Source organism: Opisthorchis viverrini (genome assembly GCF_000715545.1).
Source record: "Opisthorchis viverrini unplaced genomic scaffold opera_v5_40, whole genome shotgun sequence".
Classification (NCBI taxonomy): Eukaryota; Metazoa; Platyhelminthes; class Trematoda; order Opisthorchiida; family Opisthorchiidae; genus Opisthorchis; species Opisthorchis viverrini.
In genome coordinates this window covers 11,026-29,348 of record NW_008751694.1, presented here as the reverse complement: position 1 = coordinate 29,348, position 18,323 = coordinate 11,026, and the positions used below count along the sequence as shown (strand labels likewise).

Below are 18,323 nucleotides of genomic sequence, written 5' to 3'. Positions count from 1 at the left end.
ACCTCTGCCAAGGCATCTTGGTCACGAAAATCTGCCAGAAAAATTATATATATATATATATATATATATATATATATATATATATATATATATGCGACTCAAGCAGGCACTGTCACTACCTTGAAATAACGTTGACAATATATTCTCGAGAAGTGATAAGCATCTGGTGAACCAGTTACCGACCTCAGTGAAGAAGCGAACAACAATTGCGGGTGAATTTCCAAGCGACATACGAGTCAGAGTAATTGGGGTTTCACAATTGACATTTCTGTTGTTCATATGTTCAAATGAACAGCGACGTCTACATGAACACCAGGAAGCGTTTGGCAAAGGTCCTGTAAGTACTAGACAGGAGTGGATCATCTCTTTATGAGTTAGTGCTGGTGACTTTAAAAAAATCATCCCCCTGGAGCTGGAACTCGTGTAAATGAAGGCTTAAGCCATCTCAATCGGCCTGATAAAATTAGTGAGGTTTGAGAGGCTGTGCACAGAATAGGCCTGAGATTTAAAGTGCATTAGACATTTTGGCGAGACAAATAATTTCTTTCTCATTAACAACCGTGCAAACTTGCAATATCTCCTCTCTCCCAACTTGATAGTACCGTCCTAGTGACGTGCGTTTCTTCGTAGGTTGCAAACGGTTCTCTTGGCTCGTTCGATTAAAATCTAGCTTTTCGTCTCGAATTTGGGAGGTATGTGAAGCTCTAGGTTGATGAGTTTATTTTTCTAAGGTGTTGGTGTTGTGGGGGGCAGACCACAGAGCGTCATACCAATCCATTTCGCCTCAGTTGTTGAGCCGTCCATGGGGGCTTGTTTTCGCAGCTGATCGCAAGTCTGATCGAAGGTAGGCAGGTTCGCGTTTGCGTCTGCCTGTGTGAGTGCTTGTTTTTCCTTCGTGTAAGCGGTGAACCATGCTCGCTGTCCCAATAGCGGGCACGGCCTCCCAAACCCATAAGAATCGCGGATGGTTCACCCTCTTCAAAAGCCCGGTTTGTCAGTTTTTGTTTGACCGTCTAATCGCAGCCAGTTTTATCAGGCGCTGTCTGCTGTGGATATGTGATCTATCCAATCGTGAAGTGCGTATATTCCCCGGAACTTTTACTTCTTAAACGGCCTCAGTAGATGGCACTAGACCACGACTAGTTCGACCAGTGATATGCACACACTCACATTCCAAGAAGCACGTCACTCAATTTGCTCTATAGTCACTTCCAGTATGGGCTGTTGACGATATCCATCATGTCTCGTATGAGGACAGTACTAGCATGGCTGAAAGATTTTATCCTATGATTTCTGTCTATAATTCACCAAATAAAACAATGACGTCTCTTATCAGGTGGTAGACGTGACCCTAAAATCACCCGACTTCGGCTACAATCCCGGTATACGAACTGGATAAGATATCATACGTACGGGATCGTAGATTCCAAGTCAATGACCATTCTGCCCACTGGTAAGGATCAAACGGATTCGCAGTCGTAACAAACAACGTCTGCTATTTAGTATGAGAAAACAAATGCACTTAAACTCGGGGAGGAGGCTAACAAATAACATTCCTGATCCGTTTGATCCCGTTGTGGTGCGGGCTTACCGTGACCGAAACGCATTAGAAGCATTATTACTATCAATAGACTACAAACTGGAGTCAGTTAATTTAACAAAATGACCATCTTTTCTTGCCTGACGAATTGACTGCATGTGTCTGTCTAGTGCATCCGAATATTATCGCCCAAGAGTGTCTAAGGGTTATCCTATCTGAACTGTGGACGCTTACAGTGACCGACCTCTCAAACTGTGTGCTACACACTCGACTGTCATCCATTAAACCAGACTTTTCCTCAAGGATCAACACATAGCTCTGTGGAAACTCCATGCAACAGCCACTTTCAGCCATTCAATTACGCTTAAGAGGTACGCCTAATACAGTTGAGAAACATCTGGTTAAAATGTATCTAAATATTCAGCTCGCCGAACAACTGTATGAATTTTGACGCAAACCTCCAGAAGATCTGGAAATGTCTCGGGCAGACTGACTGACTGGCAGAATTTATCTCCTCCTGACAAAAACTGACGATAGGTGCTTTATAGATCAGATGGTTAATTCAAGACTTTATGATTGGTTTGACGGCAGCTGTCAGCATACAAATTTCACACCAATTCACTTATCTGAAGCAGGAGAAGAAACAACAGGAAGTAAAGAATGCTCAAAATGACCAGACTCAGCAACTCAAACGAATGTTGAAAAAAAGGGATAATAATTCGCCACTCGGCGGCAATATAGTGCATTGTACAATTCTTTGAAAACCTATGACCTAAGCGTCAAACTGACCCATTCTGTCAGGTTGAGAGTACAAAATTGAAGCAGGCGTCATCTAGAAAGATATTTGCAGCAGAACACCTCAACTATGGTTAACAGACTACGATAACGCACTTCAATAATAAAAAATTACCTGGCAGAAAGAATAACCATCCTGAAACTCAGAGGTGACTATCTAATCCTACTGTTCTGTAGAGAGGACTACGGTAACATCAGCCTGCCGGGCTATGCAGGAGAGATCTTGGAAATAATACTACTCATGGAAATACCCAAACTGATAGAGCTGACAGTTGATAAACGACAGTACAACAGTCCGTCACATTTCGTAAATCTCATCCCAAACCTATACGATGGAACTGAAGCAAAGAGGAGAAGGTACGTTTTGACTTCAAAGGGTTTTGAAATTCGCAAGCGTCCTTTCCTGTGTCATTTTCTCTTTGTCTAACGGTCATCGTTGAAGCGGCTGTCGTAAGTGACGATTCCGACCCAATAGATATCTGTTCGGTGGTGGGCGGTTTGATGTAAGAAGGCTGTTTGCATCGTTTTGTGATTGAGGTCGATTGTGTATCAGAAAGACCAGATGCCTGAAATTAACCACTGAATGCCCCAAATCTACTAGGACCCTCAACTCTACCAGACGCTGACCGGACAGACAACGCCCCCCTCAATGTGCAGCGCGTCACAGGATTGAATCAAAGCGAGATACTGTGAGTCAGCGCTGGATCAAAGTCGCGCAGTGTCCCTCCATTAAATTGTTTGAGGCCATTGTACTTTCACGCTCGCTTGTTCGCAATAAAACTGTCGTGTTCCTTATCGGCGAGTCTTTTTCCGGCACTAGGCACTGGAGCGGCAATGGCAGTCAGATATAACTCTATTTAATCTTACATATTATGATAAGCTGCCACACCGAGCTTGAAATCTTGCGACTGCTGCTGCATATTTACGTCTCATAGTTCTTCTGACACAGACACCGAGTTTGGCCAATTTAAGTGTATAGAATGTGTATTCAACTCTGTCCACTACACTCCGAAATTTATTATCTGTGACCCAACTTGCACCGACTCCGTTCTTGTGCTCTTTCAGGGCTTCCCGTTCACAGATCCTGACACTGAGAACACTGAACCGTCTGGTATAATTTATGACCTGTTTGAGAATGCGGAAAGCTTATCGGCTGTTGACAACTTCTCTCTGGTCCCAATGTCAAATTGGTTTGAGCCGGTGCAGCTCGACCAAACTTGGAATATGACCGCTCTGGAATCAGGTTCATTGGGGTGCATTGCAAAGGTATGTTTTACGGTGACACCAAATAATCGTCCTTCTCAAATGAATAGAAGTAAGTTCAGCTTCGATTTTGTTCATCTTTTACTGAGGTTGCAAGTACGATGTATTTTGTTTTATGAGTATACCGAAGAGGTGATCTGTAGATTGTTTAGTTAAAAGGTTTTCATGGTTTGATCCGATATTTCTTCGTATTCGATTACTGTGGATAAGGTCAGAGATTTTAGAAAAATATTGACGTCGACAGTATTAAGTTCATAAATACTGGGGGTGATTTGGTGGGGTTTCGAGATTTCAGTTTCTCAAACATGAGGACTTTTCTGGTTCTCATTGCAGACAGTGAATCCAGGCCATACAAGGGGGCTGAAGAGAATGAGTGGCTGAATTGCAACTCTTCATATTTCATCCTAAGCATACGATATTTGTAGTTAAATGTATATCTCACAGGGCATCAGCAGTAAATTTGGTCACAATTAGGCTTCCGTATGTGCTGACATGACAGGGTGATTTTTAACTCACAGATTTAAATAGTTGGAAACAGCTCACCGTGATCCACCGGTCTGATGACAGGTGCAGATGGGTTTGTATGAGTAAAGTGTTACCTTCAAAGTGCTTGTTATGCTGAAGCTTTGAAACTAGGACATCCTCTCAGTTGGATCTTTCAGTCCACATCGACTGCTTCAAACCATTTGCTGGTTGGATTAACTCTATACTTTGTGTATCTCAAATAAAGGCTACCGCATTCCTGTTTGCTAGTTTTAACTACCCGCATTTGCTCCGAACTTGTCTATGTGCTCAAGACTGACACGCGCACCAATAAGAGTCATGTCCGAAATTACGAGGAATTCCATTCACTGTCCCACCATACGGACACGAACGCGGGCAACACCGACAAATCAACTTAGTTACGTTCTCCAACTATCACGATGAGTGGCAGTCGATGTATAGCGGCTCCGAAATCGGAGATTGTTATTACCTTGCCTGAGTAGATAAAGACGTAAGTTTCAAGTATTGGGTGGTGAATGTGAAGATAACTTCCAGGGTCACCAGGCCCCTCCCTTGTTCCAAATACCCGTTTTGAGAAAGCCTCGGGGTGAGAAAAGTGTGGATTGGTCAATTTCACGCCCTCTGTGGGAACACACCCGCTTCGGAGTCACTCTGGCTAGTTGGGCAACAGGTCACTGAACGAGTTCTCACGGTCATCCACCACCACCATGCCGCTTCAGAATGTAAGAACAATTCACCTTGGTTTGAAACCGAGAGCGTTCGAAAAAACGCGTCAACGCAACGATGTCCTGTCCGACTGAATAACTGACGTTCAGCAATTAGTTATATCACCGAACGTGTAACCAATTTTGACAGGTTATTGGGTGAGTCAGCATTCATGCTTTTCGGTTTGCCCTGACGGAATCGACAGTTTCCCCTATGAAATCGAAAGCCCGGAGACCTGCCCTCAGAATGATTTCCTGTGCCAGATATCGGTACAAGCCTATCGGCTGTGCTATTTGCTGACCATGCGCACTGGCAGCTTGTCTCAATTACTACATGAATCACACCCTTAAGACTTTTTAGTTTCAGTTCCCTTCCCTGGACTTAACTGCTCGTCTGACCATTGATCCTGTGGTAGTCGTTTGATACTCGTATTCGGGATATGGAATGATATGACTGGGTTGAAACGGTATTGGCATCTCAGGTGAAGATCGCTACGGGGCATGTTTGGATTGCGCATTTGGAATAGAGAGAACAGCGCGCACAGCATGTCGAAGCTAGACGTCGAATTTTTAATCAATGGCGCGAAGACCTAATGTTAGAAATGGTTTCAGAGTGTGTGACCAACGAAATGGAGTTGAACATGTACAATAGGCATGCATACTCACGGTTGTCTGCATGATGATTTCAAATCAGTAGCCTATCGCTTGAATAATGATCTCTGAAGGAAGTGAAGTGAGACATGGGCGACGTGTTGTGTTTGCTCTCTAAGCACACTCGGAGAATAAGACGATAGTTTGGCTCGTCATAACCTGTGTTCAAAGTCGGACGAAGGGATGATAATCAAGGGAGATGCTAACCTACTTGGGCTATCGAATTCGAGGCCAAAACCAGCGCATAATTTGCTTACTAGCTGGATATCGGCTTGTAAACATGAAAATTTTTTACGTAGATTGGCTGTAGCAGCTGGTTGGGAATTGGGAACTACAGCTGACTGGTTTATATGTGACAATGATCTCGGTCACGTTAAACATGAAGATCTGTTCCCCCGGCGTATAACATCCATTCAGCCAATTGATTTCCACACCACGTTTAAGCCAACTTTTGCTGCGACCAACTTAGATTCTGTACACACCGCCGATGGCTTAGCTTGTCCACCTTCGGACTCCTGGATCCTTGATTTTTTTATAAACTTCATGGAACACAGCAAGAGTAAAAGTGTCCTCTCCTGCTATTTCAAGATATGGTGCATGATTTTTACGTGCATCCAGCAGAGGAACAAATTTCGTCCTTTTGTTCGTTTGATCCAGTGAGGTGCCTTTGAAGTGACGTCGGATACGTTTGTTTAAAATCCGCAGGTCAAACTCGCTAGGGTCGATCTTACACCAAACACAAACGTTCTTGGTCGAGTGAATAAGACGTGTCTCCTTCCACCGTTTGCTAGTGTTTTTCACAACAGTGCAGCTATCAATCGGCTCTACTGAACCGACGGAATCTGTTTGAATCACAAAAGAATCGGCCATAACTGCTGAACTGCCGATGAGAACATGTTTATTTTAACTTAAGTACGCGCGTCCAGCCTTCTGACAATTCAGACGATCATCCTAAAGTGCTACTTTGTCAGTCTGCACCGGTAGTACCTGCCGTCGGAACGAGGTGACATGCTACAACAGACAAGGACAGAACGTAAGTTCAAATCATTTGACAACAAACCTGATGAATCAGTAAGATGAGAAAACCCTGCACCTCTATATTGCGTTAGCACGTCATTGTGACCATTGACTGAATCTGCAACGCAGTTGATGCGGTGCTAGTATTTTTAATCCAAGACCATGCTCAATCCCGAAAGCCTCGTAAGAATGACAGGGGCACCCTAACAACAACAGACTTACTGGTGCAGTCTCTGTAGTGGTTTTGACCCAATTTAGAGGATTCTTTGCCGAGAGACTGACAATATAGCACAATGCAGAGACCGAATTTGACTTGTGTAAACCCACGGTCAAGTACCATTATACTGAGTAATGGCATAAAGAGATGACACCGTGACAAAAAAGGTTTCATTTTTAGCCCGCCGATTTGTGAACATGTTTATGAAAGCCTCACTGACCTAATTTAGTGTACTTTTGGAAGGTGATTGTGGCATTTTTAAACTTACGAACACTAGGTATAGCGACCTAACCGCATATTTTATAGCAAGACAACGACAGGAAAATTTCCATCCACTTATTTTGCCTTCCTTCAACCTGACAGCTTAATACGCCTAATGGAAGCGATCTGTGTTTATTTGTACAATCGAGGGCTACCTTGGAGGCTTTAGAACTCATGCCGGAGGCAAGCAATTTAACAATCACAAGTGTCCCTTGGATGAGTCTAAGGCCAGTCCTGCTTGCAGCGTGTACAGGATCAGCGTGCCCGTGGAAGATCGAGCCGTCCATTCTTGGTGCCATGTACTTTATGCGTCCATTTCATTCCTCTGTTTGGTCACTGTTGCTGCTCTACAGTCTTACGGTGAGTGACGGCTTTTAACGATAATGTTTCGGTTCATATTCTTGCTGGGATTCTTCCTTTCCATGAGGAACTATGTATAAAAAAATCAGGGAAACTCTGTCGTAGACCATCATCTGACAAGTAAGAGACTTGGCTAAAATTTCGGTTGCCCTTTACGTCAAAGAACTCGAGAATGAATGCCGTTAACCGGCTACCAGGAATGCCTTGGAAAATTTGTTAACTCAATAAGTTATAATCACCCTACACTGTTGATCAACATTGCTGTTATCCTGTTCTCTGAACTAGGCGGCTTGATTACAAGCCTTTCGCCACCAATTGGGTAACATCATTGGTGCGTAGAGGAGGTTGTCGAAGCGTTGATTTCCAGGCATGTGCCGCAATACCCAAAGCATACATACCGACGCACTACGGCCACAAGTGTACCTATCACACACCAATAACGAAACTCTTTCATCCAGAAAATTCTATTCTACGAGCGAAATCACAGTTTTTGTGTATGACCTGAGTTGCCGACACATCTATCAATGTTGAAATCTATGGCCGTGCATAATTTGACACTGAAGATATGCCATACAATTCATTTTGTAAATTCCCACTAAAATAATGATGTGGTATACGTAGATAAAAGGACTGAAACATTGTCTATAAAGGTCTGCTACAGGGATGTAGTATTACGTGGTATTTATTGCGGAAAACCTCAAATAGTAGTTGTGACCTTGGTGTCTGACCAGAGCAGTGTGCCAAACGACATTTCTTGGAAAAGCTCAAGTCGTAAAAGACAAAAAATAACCGAAATCATTTAACTCGTATTACTGGATCACCACTTCTCGCACCTCAACAGGAAATATCTAACACACTTGAGACATGGTCACTCAAAACGGACGTGTTTCGTGCGAGCTATGATCAGTCACATTCTATTCAGCTCTCACAACCCCTGGCCAAATTTGGTTGAGAATTTCGCAACTAAAAATTACTTATCTGTGTGCATTATTGACGAAAAAGTAAATAACCGCATGGTTTTGCATCGTTTCAACCACGTAGTAATTTCCGGTCAGTATCTTGAGTGGTGTTTGCTTCGTCTTTTCTTTTGTCCATAAATCCGATCTTTGTGGTCTTATGGAAGGCTTGTTATTTTTTATGCGTTTGTCCGCTTACCATATTTATGGGCTTTACAATCTGAATAAATTTCAGTCAACAACCTCGCCAGTATGATTACACCACTGCACTACTGCTACATCTTTGCTGGCACTCTTCCCATTTGAATCATCTGTGTAGATGCCTGGATGGTACCACGAAAACCGCTCCAAACATTGAGTAGAACTGAGTCCCATACCTAGAGAGTCAGATGGGTCTCAGATGGGTTCTTGTCACATTGTGATCGTCAGTCCAACGATTGAAAGATTCCGATCAGAGAGCTGAAGCGTGGAATATCCAACTGTCGTTATGATGCTGCTATAACTGGCCACAGGAGTCGTATTCGATATGTTCATTTTTTGATCAAGTGTCCATGCACTCTCAATTAACGAAAAGTTGGCGTATATAATAAGTTGATATGCCTTGCCTTAGATAGGCGTGCGATGGTGCCAAAAGTTTCTACCCATGACCAAAACGAACCAAACCATATGTGGCCAAAATAAGTCACACAGTTATGATCTGGGAGTGTATTGTCGGTGACTTGCTTGCACATACCATCCGAGTCGAAGATTGCCGTCGTTAGTCGTTTTTGTCGCTGTCATGCTGGCATTTGCGCTGCGTAGTAGGGACGCTGCCTTCTGTGAACTTCTTTGCGCAGGCCAAAACAAACTACTGGCTAATTCTAGCTGACCTTGTCTTTTCAGTGAATGAGAGCATCAGGTGACTCTTGAAAAACACTGCGAAGTTACATCCATTTACTTATTCCGGAATTATCTGATGATTACTAGTTACTAGCTGAGAATGCTGAAACTAATCGACGTAGTTCTTTCGGTTTTTTTCGCATCTAGCTAGTTGGTTAAGCCTGTTAGCCCAGACCGAATTTCTCACTACATATTTCGTCCCGAGGTTCCTTGGCGTAGTTACTTGCAACAAGTAGGTGTCCAAGCACCGTGCTCAATAAGGGCAAACGTTTGTGTACTTTAGAGACACACTGGGCTTTAGAATGTTGGAATCTCGCGAAATTAAACGGTAAGTTCATTAGGATCATGAAAACACTATTAGGCTTGGGTAGACTGTTTGAGAATGACTGCTTCAGTTTTATGATCAACAGAACAGCCAAACAACGATATGCTTGCGCCACTAAATCCAGTGTGTAACTGGTGAAAAAAGCTTATGTATTTATCGTTTTTCGGAAAAGTTCGATGAAAATCGGTAGATTTATTTCTGGGCAACTTTCCGCTTTTGACACAAAAGATTCGTCAGGCCAAATTACTAGGTTCCGAGGCTCGTCGAGATTCAAGGCGGAAGAAGAACCAATCAGCCAAGTCAAGCAAAATCCCTGTCGGCCGAGGGATTTTTGTGTGTTAGGGTGGGTGAACGAGTGTTGGGTCGATGGGGAAATCTACATGTGTTTGGGTCCAGCCTAGGGTCTAGTTCTTCTGGTTCGGTTCATTTGAACGTCGTTTGAACTTTCCGTCCGTCTGTGTGTATGAGCTAGTGCTAAGATAGTTGTACAAGAGGGATGCTGTGATCTTTGGTCGGATTGGTATTTCCACCACCCCCCACTCCAGTTTTTGCTAATGATTCTACGTGGATTGACAACCACACAGTTACGTGTCAACTCGGCTTATCTAAGACCGCTTTCCATACGCTCGCCAGTTCCACATCCTCGATTCTATTCACGCTGTGATGCTTAGTAATTTCCACCACCTCGGCTATCAGCCGCTGTGGTGTGAACCGCAGTCCCCGTCTTAAAACCTCCACATTCTCCAGACCTATTCTATGTCCCTTGTCTATTTATGGTTTGCTTCTTTGAAACCTACATCTGCAGCCACGTGATCCAAGTGCCCCTACTGGATTTCCCAGCTTGTGTAAAGACTTGTTGCTCTAAGAATCCTCTGTTGGCGAATGTCCCTCAGTCATCTTGTATTCAGAAATCGATTTCGCAATACAATGTCGTAAGAAAGATTTGCTAAGATGGTCGTCATTTTTCTACAGCCACTACCAGCAGAAGAGATCACCCCTTAGGAGGTATAATTATTCAGGAGATCCACCGATCACGAGTGGTAACTTTTATTCAGAACCGCGAGGTGCACTTCACTGGTTAAGTCCATTTCAGGAAAAGATCGCTTAACGGAATCCCTTCTAGTTGTTGCCACATGGGCGTGTGGAGATCCTTGTGCTATGGTTTTCTGACTGGTATTCACTTATGCATTGAAGTGGACGAAATTGTTGTAACGAGAGCATTCTCGAACACCGTACAGCATAAGCACAGAGCTGTAATAAACATTTGCCTGTAACGTGCGTTTACCAACGCATTTTTCACATGCACCTTCCGATCGATTTTCTTCAAGACGTCTACTTCAAAGATTAAAAAAAAAATTTTCAAAATCGACCCAAGACTTGTTCAAATTTTCGAAATTTAGTTGCTTCACTTATGGTTCTATTTCAGACAGCTGGTCTTCTGTTTGTTTTCGAAATGACGCACACATATCGATTTGGCAAGAAAGTGGTACAACCAGCCCCAGATGAAAATCGATTCACTCTGTATGAGTCGTTTATGTGCGTTGCACTCGCCATGTTTCTACAACGTGAGTTGTCTTTTTATGTGACTGCCAACCCGTTCACTTACCGTTACTCACAAAGATTTCTGTGAAATACGTTTAGAATATTGCTTCAAGGTAAAACTAAATAAATTATTCCAGATGTGCGGTAGCTGTGTGAAACGAACTGTTTTAAGATCGTGGGCAGAGGGATATGTTAAACAATTTTCTCACTATCTTGAAATTCCACAAATTTACAGGGTTAATTTTGATGGCTAGTGCAGGTGAAAAGCAGAAGGCCTTCTCTGCGGAGCTTTTTATTAGAAAATGCCATCTGAACAGTTACAGACCATTGGACAGGGAAGACAAACTCTCATATGCATCTTGTTTACAAAACTGAATATCCATCTTCTCCTTCAACGCGTCTTCCTGAACTTTCCTGGATTTTCGTTGACTGTTGCTCAAATCCAAGCAAATTCTACAAAGCGACTCCGCAAATTCCGTAATAGATCTCACTTTTCAAGAGACACAAAGCGGATTTACGAGAAAACATACTACTCGCATGCCTCCCCCACCAGTAGTATCACTGTTACACAGGTAAAACCAGTGCATACAGAATGACTTAGGTCATTCAGCCTGTCAGGTACTAAATTCTTGCTTCATGTGGTTGATGAGCTAAAAGTCCACCGCAATACTGCGAAAATGTTGCCTGAACTATGAGTGATCATGTGCAAGTATCAGCGAGCCACAATTGTTAGCAACAAAACACCTCTTGTGTTGTTTTAGAAGAATACTTTTGAACATGTAAGGCAGAGGACTACCGAAGCTGACGGAAGACACCCGAATGAAATAATTTTTTGTCAACATCACGGTCCTGATTAGCAACATTTTTCCCAATAGGAGCAGCTGGGTAGCGCTTCTTAGTTGTTTTTTTCGCCCAGAATACTTGCAAACGTATAGAATACATTTCGCCGCTGGCAGAAAAGAAACCACTGACGATGCTTCCTCGATTGAATGCGATAGTAGATATTTCGATTTTTTGAAAAACACATTTATGAGATGGCTCAGTTGTGCTTATAAGCAATGTGTGTATAGCTCTTTCGTGTGTAGTAGGTGAGTCTGCTTCTGTTAGCTGCGATTTGACCTCCGGAATGGGAGCGCTTGAACCTTCCCTCGTATTTGGCCAAAGAGGCTCGACCGACATCCGTGATGTACCAGGAGTCAGTTTCTACCCAAATTATCTGACTAAGTTTTGGAGGTGTAGGACCTTAAATGTTTTGCAGCGAGATATCATTAGACTGGTTTTCCTCACATGTTGCTCCTTTCAGCACATTCATTGTTTACATGTACTATCTGTGTACGTATACTCAAATTCACCTTCGCCAAAAAGAGAACACTGCTGTTGTCAGATTAATGATGGTTAGAAGCCCTGTCTTCTTCATGGAGTTCAGGGCATGTGGAACGCCAGTTTGAGTTGCATCGCAGGGGAGACTCGTGAAGGAGATTGCGTATTGTGACAGAGCATCTTCAGTCCCACAAGAAGTATGATTTCGCCGCGCTCAGCAGGCTACTGACTAGCCTAAAACCGTGGATCGTTCCTCAGTGGCCACCCTCTCATCCGTTTTGAGACCGATAAGGTAGCTGTTTTTCTGGTCACTAAGTCTGACAACATGTTCGAAACTCTTCATCACCAGTAGTGGGGACATCGTCAATGGGAGGTTGGGTGGGTACTCATGCCTTACTTTTCTGCATGTGTATAGATTCTGAAGCTATACGTCCCACTGGCTGACTGAAAAACAGTTTTGCGATTTATACTGCAATGTGGTGTCAAAACTGTCGGGCTTGGTAGACCAATCAAGAGCTATTCAATCTACGACCATTTAACACAGCCGAGATACCATATATCAAGATACTGCTGTTTATGAGGGTCGTTGAACCCCCGACGATTTCCGGAAACACGTCAGCAATCGAGTTTCTATCGAGGTATTCCAACCTGCAAATGTACTCTCTGGTTTCATGACCTGAAAATGTGTTGTGGCGTGGTAGATTGTCCAGTGTACAGGACATCAACCCAATCTGCCCTAACCTCAAATTATTGTACTTATAAACTATGTTGGAACTTAGCGAAATACACTCATTTGCAAACTAATTTGGTTTTTTGAGAGACTCACCTGGAGCTCAGCTGAATCTCTTGTTTGTAATGTTTCCAAGCATTACAAATATGTTGGAACTGCTCATCAACTTTACCTACAGGGAACCTTCTCCTCTGATTCACCTTGTTGTGTTCTCACATTTAGATCACTTCCTTTGTTACCGTTGATTAATTTTCCGTGAAAGTAGTCAATTAGTGGGGGTTCCTGCATAGTTAGTTTCTCATATGAGTATCTGAATATATTCACCCAAAATACAGTGAAATGGTTCTTTGTAACTAGTTAAGTGAGTAACAGCATAGCAGTCGCCAACAAAGGAGACCTTATGTTGTGTAGTCGATCAACTTGGCAAACAGACTCGAGCTATTAGTGACCCGTTTCCACCAACAACCTTGAGAGAAAATGTTGATGACCCCTGTGATATCTATCTTACTGGGTTCTTTATAGATGGGCTGTTGTTTTTTTATCCCTTATTCATAGTTAAGCACAGTATAAGAGGGAAATGGTAATACCTTCACTATATTACGTTACAGTAAAAATAAGTTGAACATCAATTATTTTCCAAAGAGTAGTGATTATTAAGAAGTTAAAACTAATAAATTGTGGCGCGTTTCGGCCTGTTCCATAAGATAAAACATACTCAAAAACTTCTGATGTGTAGGGATAGTTATACTGCCACATATCCAATGTGTGAAGCTGATCTGACTATCTGATTTGTTAGCCCGCTGGTCAGCTGAACTGCAGTTATCCGGTAGTGATCTGTAAACGATAATCTCTTCGTGGTCGCTCAGTACCACAAAATCCGAAGCGCATACTGTTTATTTTGACCGATGGTCCAAAGTACGCTTATTCAGAAAGTTTCAGAAACACAAGCGGATAGTACATTATCTAATCTTGGAACCAGCACCTTCCATTTCGTACATGCTCCATTTGATCATCAACTAAAGCTTTCTTTTACTATTCCCTATTGTTGACACGTCAGCCTTTCACAAGCATCCCAAATCCTGGGCAGGTATGATCCTCACCGTGTTCTGGTACGCGTTCTGTCTGATTTGCATCATAACATACGCCCTCGGAGTCTCACGATTGTTGTTTCAAACCGAAGAGCAAGTTGAGTCTCATAACTCATTGACAATCTCCGTGGAAAAAGAATTAGCCTGTGAGCGCCATAGTTTTTGGTGTAATCTGCTTCACGATCAAATGCACATGCCAATAACCGAGGTTGACCTTCCAAGGGATGAATCCGGATACATCGTTTTATCATCGCTAGACTGGCAGAAACCGCTACTAGTCGACCAGTTGACTGCCAGGCTGATCGTGTATCAAACCATAAAAGTGAACGAAAGCGGAAGCAACATGTATGTTCACTGGCTTCCAGCACATTTCGACTGCCCTGGGGGTACACAGCAACCACCTTTCCCTTCATTATATTTGAATTTCGCTGCAGCCTGGCCGACAGTGATACGTTCTGTAAATTACTACATCAGAGTAAGTGTGGTGGATGGACATGAACCTTCTTTCAGTTTTAGTTGACCGGATAACTTTATATAATTCAAATTTTTGAGTTTTCTCCAACACAATTTCATTCCCAGTGGCTCAATATCATAAGCGGGCCAAAGCGGTAGCAGAATCTTCCTCGCGTTAGAAACCTGAAGATAAAATGATAGCTGTTCCATACAGTCCATGTTGGTCAGAATTTTTTAGAAACCTACAAATTTAAGCCTACCAAACATTGGGTTTTTCTATGTAGAAAAAGTCTTGAAAGTTCTTTCAGAGTTGCGGTAAAAATCCTAATAAACACATAAAACGCGAAAACACCGAATCTGATTCACCAATAAATCCGTTTAATATCTGATGTTACCCACGTCCTAATGCTTATAATTTCGTATCAATGACCTACGGATTCCTAATTAATACATATTACTAATAAAACATGTGAAACATTCCTTCAACTGTAACACCCTTCTGGTGTTTGGTTGTCATGACACCCGAAGGAAGCAGGGGGACTTTCATACTCTCAGGGTGCCCAAACCTGGACGTGATCAATCTAGATGCCTGAGTTGGGGTCGAACTATAGACTTTTTGGTCCGTAACCTCGTGCCCTAATTGCGGAGCTATATTTGGCTCAAGCAAGAAGCGATTTCTAAAGACCGCAAAGGTAAAGTTCATTAAAAAACAGCACACTGCGCCCGGGCGCACTCATTTTCAGAAAGATCAGTTGTTGAACTTTTCGATAGGTCCGGTTGACAACCGGCATGAAAGTGAAATAGACGAGAAGAATTAACCGCATGAAGCTTTTTTCCATTCGCTTTCTGATACTATCATTTATAGGCCATGAAAACTCACCATCAGTTTACAGTGTCAAAACACAACAGAAACTGCTTCTGTCCCCAGTTCATCTCGTAAACGTAGTTACTTTTGGAACATATCAGTTTGACAATCCGAAACTGATATTAGTGTGGACGTCCAGTGGCTGAAGAAACAAGCGCAGCGGAAATGGCCTAGTGTAAACAGAATAGAAGGCGTAGGACTGGCCCTCCTGTAAGAAACGGTTCTGGATGAGCCGAAGTGATAAGTATTTCTTATCATGGAGGGAATGGTTCGGACGTGAAGAACATAGTCTAAGCTGATCGAAACTACACATGTTATCACGCCCTAACCTAAACATCATGATCATAAGTAACCCATGCATACCAAAATGGTTAATGAAACGCAATATAAAACCTCAGTTGAATCGTCCTAAGCCGGATGGTTAGGGACCCAAGGAAGGCCAAAATTACTTCAAATCCTCCCATTAATCAGAGACAAGATTTAGAAACCCTTACAAACCAACAAATCGCCTAACAGACACTCCATAGTGATTTGGTGCGCCAGTCTAAATGGCTCTTCCTGTTTCTTCTTCCGTTTACCTTAAAACCTGACCAATCGCCTAAAATGGTCTCACGGAATTACCGAAGTATGTTCATTTGCATAACAATTTGGTTTTGACGGGAGGCTCGCCTGGAACCCAGCTAAATTTCTCGTTTATGATGTTTTTAAGGTTGCTGAAAGCTCTTCCGCAACCTTATGAGTGGTGTATTACGTTAACACGTGTTTCGGTATATCTCGAATATCGCACCCACTAAGATATAAGGCAGCCTGGTGCAGTATATGCAGTTGCTTAATAGAATCATAAACGCGAGATTCAGTTTGGTTCCAGGCGAAACCAGATTGGTATCTAAACAATTGTATTTTGCCAATTCCATGCAATTCGGCTTCAAGTAAAACATAAAGTTGACGAAAACTCGGGGAATGAGCCTACCTGATGAACACCAAGAAGGAAAAACCGGTCATGGATTGCTGAAGAGTTTTCAAAAAAACCTTATGAGTAATGTATGAGGTCTGAAGAAACTTCTGTGCCAAGAGCAGAAAATTGTTCGGCAATACATCCATCAATTGTTTACCAGGATTTTTGGAGACACGTGGTAGGTCGAAATCGTACATAAACAGACATTTTTGAAACGTCGTTGTATAGGTGGATTACCCTCTGAAAGAACCGTATTTTAAGAATTGTACGTAATTGAACAATAGCGTATTTTGCCTATGCACAGACTGGTCTTCGAAAAGACTTGTCAGTTGGATAAACATCCGTGGATAGAAATGCATCGTAATTTAATAGTTGCCTACAGATCTCACAAGAGGAATGCACAAAAGACAGACCCACATCACATGGAAGAAGCCTACATGAGGTTGCTTTTGACAGAGGCCATCACAATTATAAGAATGTTGAGGTACAAAACTCCCCACTCCTGTTCCCTTAGAATCTTGCAAGGTCGTCGGTATTGACTGTCGACTATCCAGTCAATGATTTATCTGAAATTGCAGAGAGTTACAAATCGTACTTTGTTTGCTAGCGGACAAGCAAGGAATGGTTTGTATGTACTTTGTATGTACTTTGGGTAGGAGTTCATTGAAAGAAAAACACATTCTTTGTTTGGAATTCAGGCTTAGGCCTATTATGTCGCTTCTTCACCCGTTGATTTTGATCATCATCGATAGTCGAATACTACTGAAGATTTCTATTGGGGTGTGAATAGTGGTATCGGTAGCTCTGTGAATGACAGTTTTGAGTAAACTCTTTTGATCTTTTCACAACAAAACGTCAGGAAATGCATTTTTGAACCTTTTTTCTTTTGATTGGAAACTAATGTTCAAAATTCATCTTACCAATTTCATTTGTAGATACAACAAGAATCGGCAGCATTGTATCGACTGGCAAACAAATGGAACCTCGATTTTGTTGAAGATACCAAATTGTGCCGACCTACTGAAGCAGCCAAACAGGCCGCACCAGTTCGCATGTATCAGATGAATGGCCCACTTCTGTTTATGATAATTGGTGCACTCAGTTCGCTGGTTGGACAATTTTGCCAGTTATTCTATTATTCTGTCATAAAAAAGGTAGGTTCTGCTGTTTAACTCACCTAATCCAAACGGCATTTCAGAATCCACCGGCACACAAAGTAAACGAAGACGATCCGGAATTAAATCTCCTTACGTGAACCATGGGATTTTATTCTTCAATATTTTCATTGACCAGATTATGGGTGTTAATATCAACTTTTCTACTTCTTGATTTTTGTGACAAATTTACATTTATATCCTTGTCATACAATCATCACTCATAGTGCCGAATGTCCGAGAGTAATGTTTAATGATGTCATGTCCCGTTAACTTTGATGGAAATAGGAGATCTAAACGGGGAATATTTATAATCGTCTGTAATCAAATAAGTGGATTGTGATTTCTTTGTTATACGGCTATCATGTCTTTTGTTATCAAACCTCTGTAGAATCGGAAGCTGACAACGAAAAGATGTGTGTGGACTGGCCATTCCTGTCCAAGTTGGATTTTTGTAGCGAAACTAAAAATTGTCCGCAAGTTTCAAACCCAGTCACGAAACGATAAACCAAACGCTACAAATTTTATACGTTGTACATCAAAAAGTGCCCATGGCGTGAGAGCCAAATAGCAAAAGATTATTGGACTGGCATAGATCAGTTAAGGGGAAACACCTAGTTTGAAGCTATTTGTTGAACAAAACGAGCTAAGCGCTTACAAACTACTAAACATGGAAGTAAAGCCCACACTTGCACAAAGTTTTTGAAAAAGTCAACGTATTCAGGCGTCCTTATGAGTTTTTGT

At 42.3% G+C, this 18,323-nt stretch overlaps 1 protein-coding gene across 1 annotated transcript in view; it reads left to right on the top strand.

The window, feature by feature from the left end:
• T265_02868 (hypothetical protein) overlaps positions 1 to 17,982 on the top strand; it is a gene marked incomplete at both ends in the record, with an annotated part of 19,863 nt that extends 1,881 nt beyond the window's left edge. Inside the window, 5 exons of the mRNA XM_009167221.1 lie at positions 3,401 to 3,601; positions 7,055 to 7,312; positions 10,899 to 11,037; positions 14,122 to 14,627; positions 17,361 to 17,982. Of these exons, the coding sequence (XP_009165485.1) occupies positions 3,401 to 3,601; positions 7,055 to 7,312; positions 10,899 to 11,037; positions 14,122 to 14,627; positions 17,361 to 17,597 (1,341 nt within the window). The remainder of the gene's footprint in view (positions 1 to 3,400; positions 3,602 to 7,054; positions 7,313 to 10,898; positions 11,038 to 14,121; positions 14,628 to 17,360) is intronic.
• Between the last annotated feature and the right edge of the window lie 341 nt (positions 17,983 to 18,323).